This window comes from Acanthochromis polyacanthus, chromosome 12, assembly GCF_021347895.1.
Source record: "Acanthochromis polyacanthus isolate Apoly-LR-REF ecotype Palm Island chromosome 12, KAUST_Apoly_ChrSc, whole genome shotgun sequence".
NCBI classification, from domain to species: Eukaryota; Metazoa; Chordata; class Actinopteri; family Pomacentridae; genus Acanthochromis; species Acanthochromis polyacanthus.
Window position 1 is genome coordinate 25,846,648 of NC_067124.1, and position 13,707 is coordinate 25,860,354.

At 38.9% G+C, this 13,707-nt stretch overlaps 1 protein-coding gene across 1 annotated transcript in view; it reads left to right on the forward strand.

The window, feature by feature from the left end:
• dgkb (diacylglycerol kinase, beta) overlaps positions 1-13,199 on the forward strand; it is a 76,900-nt gene extending 63,701 nt beyond the window's left edge. The window contains exons 23-25 of the mRNA XM_022197380.2: positions 5,760-5,880; positions 7,036-7,096; positions 11,449-13,199. Of these exons, the coding sequence (XP_022053072.1) occupies positions 5,760-5,880; positions 7,036-7,096; positions 11,449-11,556 (290 nt within the window). The 3' untranslated portion in view covers positions 11,557-13,199. The remainder of the gene's footprint in view (positions 1-5,759; positions 5,881-7,035; positions 7,097-11,448) is intronic.
• Positions 13,200-13,707: the final 508 nt, after the last annotated feature.

Consider the following 13,707-nt stretch of genomic DNA (forward strand, 5'->3'; position numbering starts at 1 on the left):
CTGTTCTGTGGTAACTGGTGACAATGTGTTGACCACTTTAAGGATTTATCAGGGGCGGAAAAAAATATCTGAAAACCAGCAGCAGAATAGGTTTTCCATTTTAATAAAGCACAAATTTTCCATGTAATGATCATGGAGCAGAGGTGAGTTTTACTGCTGTTGTGCATTATTACTTTTAGATCATGATATTGTGATGTTCTGTTTTGACAGGCAAGCTTTTTAGCAATGTTGGCAGTGTCATTCTCAAACTGGTAGTGTTAGTTGCTCTGTCCTGCACTGAAATATCTTAAGATCCAAAACCATGAAATTCCATGAAAGATGAAGGCTTACAATTGTGGTGATGCCCTGACTCAACAAACATGTCAGATTTTACTTTAGTCCTGTTATTTTCCTCCATTTAATGAATGAATGAATGAATGATTTTCATTTCGGTTACAAGATTACAATACAATAATTGATTTAATGCTCAAATACCTCCAAAACCAATCATTCCCATCATGTGAAAAGTACCGTTAAAGTTTAACGTTTCTTGTGAAAATGTGAATTTAAGAGTCAACCAGCAGTGTGGAACTTTTGTCTCCCCCTCTTGGCAGTGAAAGAAATTACAGAAACACTGCTGTAACCTCACTATGAACATCAACTTTGTTTTTCATCTGGAGCTTTTCTAGTTGTGGCCTGTGGTCTATTTGATCTCTGTTAGGGCAGTTGTTCTCCTCATCTGTGAAACTAATTATAGCTGGTTGATTCATTGATGGTATTTATGATGGGATGTGGCCTCTTGTTCTGAAAAATGAAGCCAAAGCAGAAGTACCTTTAACCTGCTTTCCTTCTAACGGTCAGCAGAGGGCGACTCCTCCAGTTGCAAAAACAAGTCAGATTGTATAGAGGTCTATGAGAAAATGACACTACTTGACACTTGATTTGTTATGTCGGTGAACATCTTCTTAATGAACCTACGTTCTCAATCACTAGTTTCCAGTCTTCTTTCATACAGCACAATGTATACATGGTAAAGTATGGCCTCAGTTACAGTAAAACTGATGATAAAGCATGACATGCTTTGTCATTTATCGTGATTGGTTGCTACCATATCACTGTACTAATTGTGCTCTTTACATCTGGTTTTAAAAAGCAAGATGGTAAAAAACAAATTCCACCTTCAAAGCTTAAAAACAGAAGTCCACAAACTAATGATGACATCACAGTCGACACATACTTTTTTCATATACAATCTATGTGCGAAACAGCTAATGTTAATGTTAGCTAATGTTGCACCAGTGTGGGAATGTCGCCGCAGACAACAGGTTTAAAGCTAAGACAGAGAGACAGAGAGAGAGTTTTATCTGCCGTTCACAGGCTAAATCAGCCTTGTGTGAACTTATGTGGCTTGAATGTAAGATCAAACAGCTGTAAATGGATTTTCATGTGTATCAATGACATTTTGCCATGATGTGGTTTAAACTTTTTTTTTTTTTATGAGTGGAAATCAATTGAAGGGTTTTATATGTTTCACTAATGTTCTCTACAAAATATTTTACTTACTTTCTAAAATTGCTTAAACTACTAGTTGTAAGAATTCACCAAAAAAAAGTTCGTTTTTTGATGTTTTCTTGCAGAGGATCTTATCTCGCCCTGGATTTACCAGCATAGTACAGGACTCCTTCTAAATTTTTATTTATATTTGTGGCTTTGTTTTTTCAATTTTCTTTCTACCATGTCTAACTGCTGCCTGTTCAGGTGTGCACAGTATGTTTTTAGGTTTCCTGGTGGGATTTTGTGTTTGTACTTGTGGATAAAGTGGATGTTACAATCTGTGTCGGGCTTGAAATGTGACGAGTCACTGAGGATCTCCAGACATGGCTGCCAGTGATCCCTTATGAGACTTCACTGGTCGGAACATGACTGCTGGAAAAACAGATCTCTGTGAAGCTGCCGATGAAGCTCTATTCCTCTTTTTCTGTTCTGATTCATTTTTTTGTTTCCTTTGGAGCAGTTGTGGCTTCAAAGCTTGTTAGAATCTGTCAAATTAGTCCCTAATTCACAGCAGCAACATTTATTGTACGTCTGATCAAAAGGCAAAATAAATGTTTCGTGATGTTGGCAAAGCTGAGAAAAGGAGAAAGTGTTGTAAATCATAGCGAGGACAGTGGAGAAGACGACGAAAGGGGAAGCAGCTCAGTCGTAATGGAATCAACCCAAACAGACAAACTGCTGCATGTTGGGATGCTTATAACTTCTCTAATGTAACGCTGTGATTGTCAGATGAAGGTACAGAGAAGGGCAGAATGTGAGGGAGATAGTTGATCAATTCAAAGCCCAGCCTCTCTATGATGAACACTCCATTAATCCCTGAATAAAAATCAATCGTTTTGGTGTTTGTGGTTTAAAAAAAGAGGCCACCATCTGAACCTGGGAAGGCACTTAGTGGGGAGTGTGTATTTGTGTGCCCATTCCGTTCGTGTCTCTCTGTGCCTGTGTATTGATGTGTGTGTTCTGTGTCCACCTCTACTGTATTTGTAAGAATAAATGCCCTTGTGGAAGGTGCCCTCAAGGTGAGCCGCCTAACTTGTCAGATCAAGAGAACAGCGTATTTAGAGGTAAACACAGGAGTGCATTAGCCCAGAGGGGCAACGCCGAGCACGACGCATGGATCAAACTGTTGGCAGGGATTATTTTTTGTGTGCTGTGTGTGTGTGTGTTGGTGCATCTGTGTGTGGATGGGTAGCTGGTGGGTGGCTGGGGGATAAAAAAACCCTGACCTTTCGGGAGCTGTTAAATCGTCCCGCTGGTGACGCCAGGAGACAAGCCCCTCAGGTGGAAGGGAATGGCTGCAGAGTGAATTATTTAGAATGGGACTGAGGTTTTGCAAGGTGGGGAGGGGGGTTCATGTGTGGGTGGAGGGGTTGATGCTTGGGACTGATCCCCCGTGACAAGCCCCATGAAGCTTTCATTGGAGGATCGGCCTCCGCGCGCCCTCCCTCCTCCTCCCGCCATTCCTCCTTAGTTTTACTTTCAGCTGATCGGCTGCTGGTCCTGCTCGGCTCCGTCTCTGCCTGTGTTTTATTCCTCTGCTCTCACCCTGTCGCTCCACATGTGTCAGTGCAGCCACCGGCCTCGACAGGTAGCTCTTTGACAGTGACAAGGACGCCGTTTCTAATCTCACACTGTGGACGGGAAGACGTGGCTGAGATTAAAGCCACAGTGCTGCATTTGTGTCCCGTACAGGCACATTTTTTCATACGATTGTGTCGCTCTCTCTCTGCATTGCCACCTTCAGTGTCTGCTTATCACAATCAAAATACTGATTTCATCACCTGAGTGAGGCACGTAATGCTGATTGACGGTGAGGTAAGGGGTGATTTGGTTTATATTTGGCCACAGGCTGCTTATCTTGTGTTAATAATTCAGCCTGTCTCTTGCATAAACAGTCAGCGGGCTCCATTTTTCTCCCAGTTTATCTCTGGAAAGAACAAGATGGCTTTTTCTATATTTGGCAGGGCGAACTTTTTATTGTTTGTTCCCAGTGTTTCATTTGAACTACAAATATAATAAATAATGGTTGTTGATTCAAAGCGAAAATGGAAACTCACCAGTTAATCATACTAGATGAAAACTGACTTTGATTCACACAAGACCTTTATTGAAATCATGTTTTCACTGTATTAAAGCAGGTGAAAATGAGACAGCGTGAGATAAATAATAGAAAAAGGGAAGTATTGAAAACTTGATGCAACAATAAAGCTTGTTATTTCATACTTTGTTTCTTTTTGCACAAATTAAACAATTATTTGTGTTAAGGTGTGCTGATTGTTTTTTTGTTTTTTTCAGGCGTCAGGTGTACTAAGCTAACAAATGAGAGAGTGGTGTTGAACTCCTCATCTAACTATCTTATTCCCAGGGTGCAAATGCATTTCATCAAAGTGGCATCTCAGAGATGCGCACAAGGTGTCCCCTGGCATCAGTGCTGTGACGCACAAGGTTTGCAATCAGGTCAGATTTCAACCCAGTAATATAACACACTGAGAGCAAACACTTTGGAGACAAACAGAGGTTGTTTCCAGTTTGCAAGGCGCCTAAGGGGGTTGGAGGGATGATAGGACTGTGTGTCACAGGACTTTCACACAGGAGCATGGGGTCTGTGTCACATGTTCAGGTGGTTTCTTTCAATATATTTTGCGTAAATTTTCTCTGCTTTTTGCTTAGTTATGTTTTGGCACCAAATTTATGGGGTTGCTTTGGAAAAAGATCATAGTTTGGGTTAAAAACACACCGTCTCACAACATTAACTGTATGTTACAATGCAGGCTTCTTATTGCCTGAAAAAGAGCAACATCAACATATTTCACACATTCAGGGAGTTATACTGAGGTTTATAAGACTACTCTTAAAATGAAAGATACTAAAATGTGACACGAAGGGGTCCTGACAGGCCACCCATATGTGACAAGGTGGGATTGACGCCCGGCTGGAAAAACATATATTTTGTTTTTTTAATATCCACTGGTTGCACAGACTCCTTTTGACCTTGTTAAATTGGCAGAGATGCTGCAACCTCTGTGTTCTTTTCCATAGCAAGCCCTCTAGGGTATACTAGATCTTTGTAGCTCAGGGTAACAAGGAATCCCTATCACTGTGGTGATGCTGTCCATCATATGTGTCAGCTCGAGCCTGTGTGAGGCGTTTGCATCAACGTGAGAAGCCACAGTGAGGGAGCAGCTTTAAAGCTCAGTGTCAGGAGGTCAACCTGCTGTGGACTGTATGTACACACACTCTTCCACTCCAACCCTGGAAAGCACTGCACTCACTGTCCGGCACTAAGATAGGGGCAGACGCATGTCCATCACCATGGTGACAGCTGGACACCACAGGTCGGCAGCGACAGCAACATCTCAACACAACAGCAGCATTACCTACGACACTCCCTCAGGAAACCAACACGACTCGCATAAGCATGACAGCATCGGTGACAGCGAGCTAACACGCGCGCACGCACCAAGTGCCTAAAAATGGGTCTTACTTTCAATTAGAGTCTGTATACTCCCAACAGCGAGGCAGCAGCTTCTTAATTTGTGGAGGGACGAGTCGATGGAGAGTCGGAGGCAGAGCGGGCCGCTGAAACAGATGGGCCCTGCGTGACACTGGGCTTCCAGCAGGGGCAAAATCAATGCTCATAACTGAAAAACAGAAGAGAAATTAATAATTATATTATCACAAGATTGCTTTGCATTGCCGGTGCAATCTAATTAATAGCTGTTTTGTTTGTAGCTTGTTGCCTTTTTTCTTTTTTTTAAACTGTGAGTGTTAAATGCAGAAGGCAAAGTGAGGAAGATCATATGTCATGTTCTTTTATTCTTCCTCACCTGCATCTCACTTTCTTCTGTCCTTCCTCACTTTCTTACTACATTTCTTTCATTCCTTATTTGTCTTCTCACTCCCTGTAGAACTGTTTTTCACTATTTACTTTATTTCCAAACAAAGTACTTAGTGAACGAGAGTTGGTGATATTTAAAAGCAAGATAGACGTTTGATTAATATTAGATCATTTACTGAACCATTTTAGCATAAACCTGACTTTTAAAGCATATCATGAGTTCTTCTAGCATACCTGAAGAATCAACCATACAATATATGTTCATTACAAATTATTGTATTTAATCTTGTTATATTTAGAGCCGTTACACAAACACAGGCCTTATACTGTAGCAACATCTCTGCTTGTTTGGATTTTTTGTAGTTGAAGATGTGTTTTTTTGTCTTAGACCTGTCTGACCAGCTCCTGGAGGTCGTGGGGCTGGAAGGAGCCATGGAGATGGGTCAGATCTACACTGGCTTGAAGAGTGCTGGAAGACGTCTGGCACAGTGCTCCTCGGTGACCATCAGGTCAGTGTTAACTCTCTACTGCATGGCCACAATTTCTCCCTGCCAAGCAAGAGATTGTATCTCCATGAGGTTATTGAGTATGGAGTCACAAGAGTGCCAAATCAAAATATAAATAAATAAATAAATATATAAATGTGGAAATACAAAGAGAAATAAATAAATAAATAAATGTGGAAATATAAAGAGAAATAAATAAATAAATAAATAAATGTGAAAATATAAAGGGAAATAAATAAATAAATAAATAAAAGGGAAAAAACAGAAAAGGTAAAAGCAAAGACAAAATTTTCCTATTTATTTCTCTTTATATTTCCACATTTATTTATTTATTTATTTCTCTTTATATTTCCACATTTATATATTTATTTATTTATTTATATTTTGATTTGGCACTCCTGTGACTCCATAATTGAGTCGACAAATATGTTGTGGCATGTGGAAATATATATATATATATATATATATATATATATATATATATATATATATATATATATATATTAGTAATTTAAAAAGACTAACGCGTTAAAGGTTGAGTATACAATTCTAATCCAGTGTACTTTTTGTCAAATGTAGTGAATATCTCCTCACAGTCTGCTTGCTGTAGTTCTCTGTGTGTGCTGAAATACACCAACTAGCTGCCAGCAATCTTTTTCCAGAATTAGAGACTCCACCTTTAAAGACCCCCTTTTCTTTGTTAACACTGGTGCATTATATGCTAGAAGAGGACTTTATCATGAAGAAATAAGCAGTCAACTTCATGGCTGAGCATTTCCAGTTTAAAACTGTTAAACTGTCAATGACAGTCTCAAAAACATGGATTCAGACTTCCAGGCTTTCATTCATAACATACATGTGTTGTAGTGTTTGAGCAGAATTGTAGGTGAGCTGGTGTGCTGAACTGCAATGAGTAAAGAGGGGTGGGTGGAGTTCCATTTCAACTGTTTTAACGCAGGAAGAGATTTTTTCACTAAAAAAAAAAAAAAAAAAAAACTTCTAGATTGTAACTTTAATACAGAGAGATGAGTTTTTAAGTATTGCTCAATAACCAAACAGGGATATAAAGTTGCCTGGTGCAACATGCTTCTGTTTGATTTTGTTTTTCAGACTTTTTTCCGTGTTATTCTAACATGTTCTCTTGTTTATCACTTGCAGAACCAGTAAATCACTTCCCATGCAGATTGACGGTGAGCCTTGGATGCAGACTCCCTGCACTGTAAGTTGTTTCAGTGAATGATTCACTGTGCCTAAACATGTAACAGTGATATATTGTATGGGCAGGGGGACAGCATCATACAAAGAATGCCTTGTATGTGGCACCTTTGACGACACACATCATTACCATTGTTATGATGTCTGTTATCAGAAGTGTGATCTGTTACACCTCTAACACCATCTAGCAGTGATATATTGATGCACGTTTACATCGCTACTGCAAGGTGACAAGATTTGTTTCCATCAGTAAAAACTATGTTTCTGCAAGATTTTAAAGCTTTGTTAACACTATGTTTTCGTTTGAAAACATCATGATGAAATGGCGAGTGCTTAAGAATATTTTCAGAAATAACCTCCATTCATACCAACCCAATCAGGAAGCAAACATGTTTATGTGCACCATCGTTACATAAAGTCTCTCCCATTTCTCCCTGTTAACGCCGCAAACTGTAAATGCTATCCCTGGATGGATATTTCCAAAAGGTCCATTTTCAGTGACCTAAAACCTAAAAATTGTGTGTGCACAAAGGTCAGACAAAAAGCTACAGTTTTGAAATCAATGACTCTCCTCTTAAGCTCGCTGAATTAAAACTTCACTTTCCTGCTGTTCTTTATCTCACATTAAATATCATCATTCCATTAATGTGCCACATTTTAGTCAGTGCCAGAATTATTTTACAGTTTACCTAAGACAAGGTACATTTAAACATATATTGCATGAACATATTTTTTTCAACAAATAGAATGTGGCAAATCAGCTGGGTTGTTAAAAGAATTCTGAGTTTGTGCTGTCAAATTGTATAAAAAAGAGATGTGTCCAGTGTGTTTGCCTGTCCCTTGCATTCATTGCACACATTATTGCTTGTGTATTCATTGTGCAGTAATTTATGTTAACAAATCCTTGATGATACAAGTCTTATTTCTTCTAATTTGCTTACCCTCTACATCTCAGACATGCACCTCGATAAGTGTTTGCTCTCTGTCCGAGTTCTATTTTTTCAAAATGAAGCTCTTGAGTTTGTGTTGATTACGGTTGTGTTTAACTTTAATTAGAACGCTGCTGCAGATGAAGTGTTGCTGAGATTTACATATGGATTGCCCAGGAAAAGCTAAAAAACCCAGTGCATGACGAAACAAGTAGCCTGCAAGTGCTCTTCTATCTGCCAGCATAACTCCACAGAGCAAACTTAGGACACATAACAGATAATTGTGCAGCAATAATTTCCACAGCGAGTTTTTCATACTGTATGTCAGAGCTGAATTTGCATCACTCAACCTGTTAAATACTTCTAAAAACATCGCAGCTCAAATGGGATGTTATTCCACTAATTATTAACAACAACAACAACTATGCAAATGCGTCTCAGTTCCTCTGCATGCATAACATATTTAACACCATCAAACCATTTGCATTTTGAAACAACACACGTCATGTATATCGCCCTCTCTGATAACTAGGTCTGAAATAACTGCTAACAAACTCAAATTGTTACTATCCTGCTGGATTACCTCTTCATTAAGGCCTGAATATAATACCCTCTGAGCTTTATTAATTTGGAGCATTTCTGATAGCAAATAAGTACAATACACACATAATTCATTTGTTCTAATTGGTCTTAATTTCTGTCTAAAAGTGGTCTCTAACTGAGGCTCTTGAAGCAGATGCTGAGCATGGTTAAAGGTGCAATATGGAAGATGTTGAACATAAATATAGAAGCAAACAACTGTCAGCTATTGAAGATATTGTGCAGTCATGTGTCCTTAGCAAAAAAAAAAAGAAGACACACTTGAATTTTGGCAGCTGTTTTGCCACATGTGCGTATAAGTGCATGTGAGTCCCTCCCTTTGAAACTTCTTTCCCTATGCGTATAAAATGCCGTCCATCATTTAGCAGGTGCCCCAGAAACTCATTTCACTTGAGCGCACAAAGCTATTGTTTCCACACACATGAACTGTGGTGAAACATTTTCATGCAGGGAGATGAATACCGTAATATGGATAATACACTGACAAAAACTAGCAGGGCTGCCTTACTACACGATCCGAATCCTCAGCAAATTTGAAAATTTCAGTCACGATTTGCTGCTCAGAGGTTGTTATTGTCATTTCTCATAGCAACAAAAAGTGCACACCTAGTGAGTCAGAATAGCTTCAGTCTAACCATCAGAGTGCAACCATGGGTTGTAAATAAAAGTGAAGGGAGAGGGCGTGGTCAATGTGTCTTTGTTTTGGCCAAAGGTACTGGTCCTGACTGTGACATCCAGTTGTTCTGAATAGTGCACACATAACCTTTAATGTTGCATCTTAAAAACTGTGCTCAGTTAGCTCCCAATTCCACTTGAGCTATTCTTCGAAATCTTTCATACGCGACCCGCGTCTTGGACAAAACAGGTTATCATGTATGTTGTGAAGTACATCAGAAACATTAAGTTCAATCATGGTAAATGTTGGCAGAAAGCCTTCAAAAGCTGGTAATTGCTACAGAGTCAGAGTGCAAGTACAATAAATGGCAGCTTTTCTTTGAAGTGAACGTGGGCTTTGAATGCAGATGGTCGCATTTCCCCTCCCCATTACTGCGTTTAGACTCTTAGCGTGACAGTATAATGATGTGCTTAATCTGACAGCCCTTGATGGTTGATATTTGCTGTTCCATCGTTCTGCAATTTCAACTTTCAAAAGAAATGGTGTCACTGCTGGCAAACAGGATATTATCAGATATTATAAAATCCAAATGTTACTGTAATCCACCATAATATATGTTACCATTCATTATCGCAGTCATGAACCGCAGGGATTCTCAAAGTTTGTTGTGTTAAGGACTTTCAAATATACATTATAAGCAAAAAGACCTCGCTTGACAAGAACCCATATGGACACAAGATCCATATGGGAAGTTTTTTTTTGTTGATGCATTGCTGAGTTAAACTCTGTGTAGATATATCACTGGATATAATGAACTGTACCCAGAAACTTCATTATTTAATCAATATTAATTTTAGCAATTTAAATGAAAGGTAAAGAACTCAGTACAACCGTGGAAACTTCTATTTCTTTCTTTTTCTTCTTCTTAGGTGTCATGCGTAATCGTGTTGACGACCATGCCTTTCCACTGTTCTCTGTCATACGTTGCATGTAACTTCTATTTACCCTGATTTTAATGGTAAAACCGTTAAAGTTGAAGTTTCACCAAAAAAAGTTCATGTTGTTGTGTGCAGCTTTTATTTGGATGAACTCTTAAGAAAGATGAGCCAGGGAGCAATGTATGGTTTTATCTTGGTGAATTAAAGGTAACCACATCCAAGTAAATAATCTTGCATATTCTTTGTCAATTTATCTCTCAATTAACTTTTTGATAAAGTGTGTTGCTGTCAGAAAATCACAAAAATGGCCCATCACAAGCAGCAAGGAATGTCAGTTCAGTGTTCAAAGACAATCAGCCTAGAATGATACTAAACAGAAAAAAGCCTGCAGCCATTTCTCTTTTCAATTACAGATTCCCAAAACTGTTGAGTCAGTTCTGAAATCTACCATCTAATTAGAAATAATTTAACAAAGCGACAAATTTCAGTTTTTATTATTATTAATCTGAGAAAGGGGAATCTGCTGGCTGGGAGGAGGCTAGATGGCCTTTTAGAGCTGACTGGATTAAAGCAGCTAGCTGAAATTAGCGCTGTTTTCAGATGTCAACTTGTCCAGTATCTGGTGTTGGCTACAAAGAAGACTCATGAGGGGACGAGGGCAGACAGCTGTTGCGGAGCATTTTCACAATTGCTTCCAAACAAACTTCAAAACATCTGCACCACATTTGAGGCCATGGACACCACAATGTTGCATTTTGTGGACAGTTACACTGTATTTGACAGACTCTTTCACAACCTTTAAATAAAGCTTGATAACTCAAACTTGTTCGTACTTAACTTAATTTCTTATTCTGACAGTTGAGAGAGGCCACTATCATGATGCATGGTGGTGTGAGTCGATCACTGTGGGGTACAGCCTCTGTACATCACACTTTATGAGGCATGAGGAGTCACAGGTGAATTCTCAAAATAAGGGTTTTATTTCATTCCCCCTCAATAAATGAGAAATATCAATCAAAAAAAACAAAAAAAACAAGCTGGGCCCACAAAAGAGGTCACATGAACAGAACTGAAGTCACATTATGAAAACAAAGTAACTTTACAAGCCAACTAACCCGACTCAACGAGACTCAAAAGTTGTATGTTCCAAACAGAATACGGTACAAAGTCAACTTAACTCTCTGTGTGCCGTTTGACTACGCATTTCTTTATAATGCAGCCTCCTCTACAGTGAACAACATGAAGCTAAATCTCACCTCTTTTCTATCTCCAGATTGAGATTGTCCACAAGAACCAGGCTCCCATGCTAATGGGGCCTCTGCAAGGACGGAGCTTCTTCTCCTCAGTCATCAGACGAACACGCACTGAGAGCAAAGACTGATCTGACACGGTTCAAGACCTTTGCGTCCTCACAAGCACCTGCAGAGTCAGCGGTCACAAGTTGAGCATTGCTCGGCCCGTTGGTGAACGGGGCCTTTGATGTCTGTTTGATAGCCCAGCGTACAGTAGCAAACTGTAGGTTCAGTATGTGTCGCCTGCAGCATGGAGATGTCACTGAGAAGCCCTCATGCAATCCAAAATGAGGCGTGTTTAGCACTGACGCTTTGATCTACAGTGTGTAGTGTAGTTTAGCTCCAAAAATACTGAAGCTATTTCTGGAAGTCCACTTCTCTTCTATTTTCTAAAAGTCTGTTTTATTTTTGCTGTTGTGCTCTGTGCCATGTGGAACAAACCCACAGATGAATGTGTTTTGTGATATGATGTATTTATTTATTTATTCATATTTTGCTGCTATTGATGTTTTCTAATGTTTTTTGTTTGTTTGTTTGTTTGTTTTTTGTATTTGCATACCCCTGATGCATGATGGGCAGTGAAAGAGGCTGTTGGAACTGACATATGTGGAGTTTGCAGCTGATTTTCCCTAAGTGTTTTAGTAAGAAGTGAAGTTTCTTTGCTCAGCATTTCTTCTGCGCTTCACTCATGAATGGCTTCAAGTAGTGCAAAGACAGAGAACCACATTTGCTTTCTTTTAACGGTTCCTGCAAGTCATCCTTGTCATGCTTTGATCGGCTGTGTTGCTGCTCCGTCAGTGGAAAGATTAGGAATGATTATTGATCATTCATTTTAAAAAATGCATGACATTCTTTGTTTTACGTCGCACGAGACATTTCCAGACAGTTTTACCAGTTGTGTGCACACTTTGTGTTGCATGAGTGACCAAGATCTGTTTTGACACTTATGGAAATTGATCATTTTTGAATCTACAGAGCTGCTCGGTTTCAACCATATCATCCTTTATCTATGAGATGGCTGCATTTTTATGCGACCCTGTGTTTTGTGTACAGGTACTCAGGTACTTCTGAAATGAAAAACGGTGAAAAGGCAGCAGGAAAGTGTCTGGTATTCAATCAAACTGCATATTGGTACAGTAACACGCAGTCTGACCTCCTGTGGTCATTGATTTGTTCTGATGTCTACTGTTGAGTGTTTACAGTCCACTGCGCATACAAGCGTACGTTAACCAGTTAAAGTCTAAATACAAGATGACTATTGACATATATATATAGTACAAGCATGATTTAAAGAATCAATACTGCAAATCAATGCCATTGAATAAGCATAATTCGGAAGCATTTTATACCACTCAAGTGTGCACTTGCCATCTATGAAATAATTCATAGTGTAGCTTCTGAAAAATATTATTAAAATGCTTCATATTAGTCTCCTTATACAAATTATTGCAGTGTTCTGTGTGGTATTGGTAGTGACTCAATGCATTTCTGCATTTATGTACTTACTTTATTCAGTCACACCAAAGACAAAAACACACATTTAAATTTGGGGGATTTATTACAGACCTACCAGCAAGATACACTTGATAAATGCATTGTTTTTACCAGAAATGCTCTTCTGCATGATTTCTGAGAGTAATTTTAGGCTTGACTGTTTTAGTCTTTAAAAGTGCCATACGCCAGTGGAGACTGAGGTCTGAGGTGATGAGTCTCCCGTCTCTTTGCTTTGTACGGTGCAGCGTTTGTACAGTGAGGTTGTATTTTGTACACAGTATTATTTATTTTTCTGCTTACTGCTTCACTCTAGAACTCACACCATGTTGTTCTTGCCTAAAACAAATTATGCCTGCCAGTGTTGACTGAGAAAAGTGATGGAAATGATTAAAAAAAAAAAAAAAAGCTTTTTGTTGTTTGAAATGATGTTCTTTTAAATCTTTGGCCTGTGGCCCACTGAAGCTGAATTCAAGCAATGTCTGCAGAATGAGGGGAATAGAAATTATTCTGACCTGGATGTTCTCAAACATTATCACAAAAACTGTAAGCACAACAGATTAATAGTCTGAATTATCTTCTTCTTGTGCTACTTGTTTTTCAGTTCCTTATCCAGCAAAACCAGATAGAAACAGTGTAATTCATATGAAGTCAGCGAGTGTATTAGTGTTAAAAAGGGAGTTTATTTTCATTTAACTGCCAGCAGCAGATGATTTAAAGTCATTCTACTAACAGTTTTTTTTTACGTC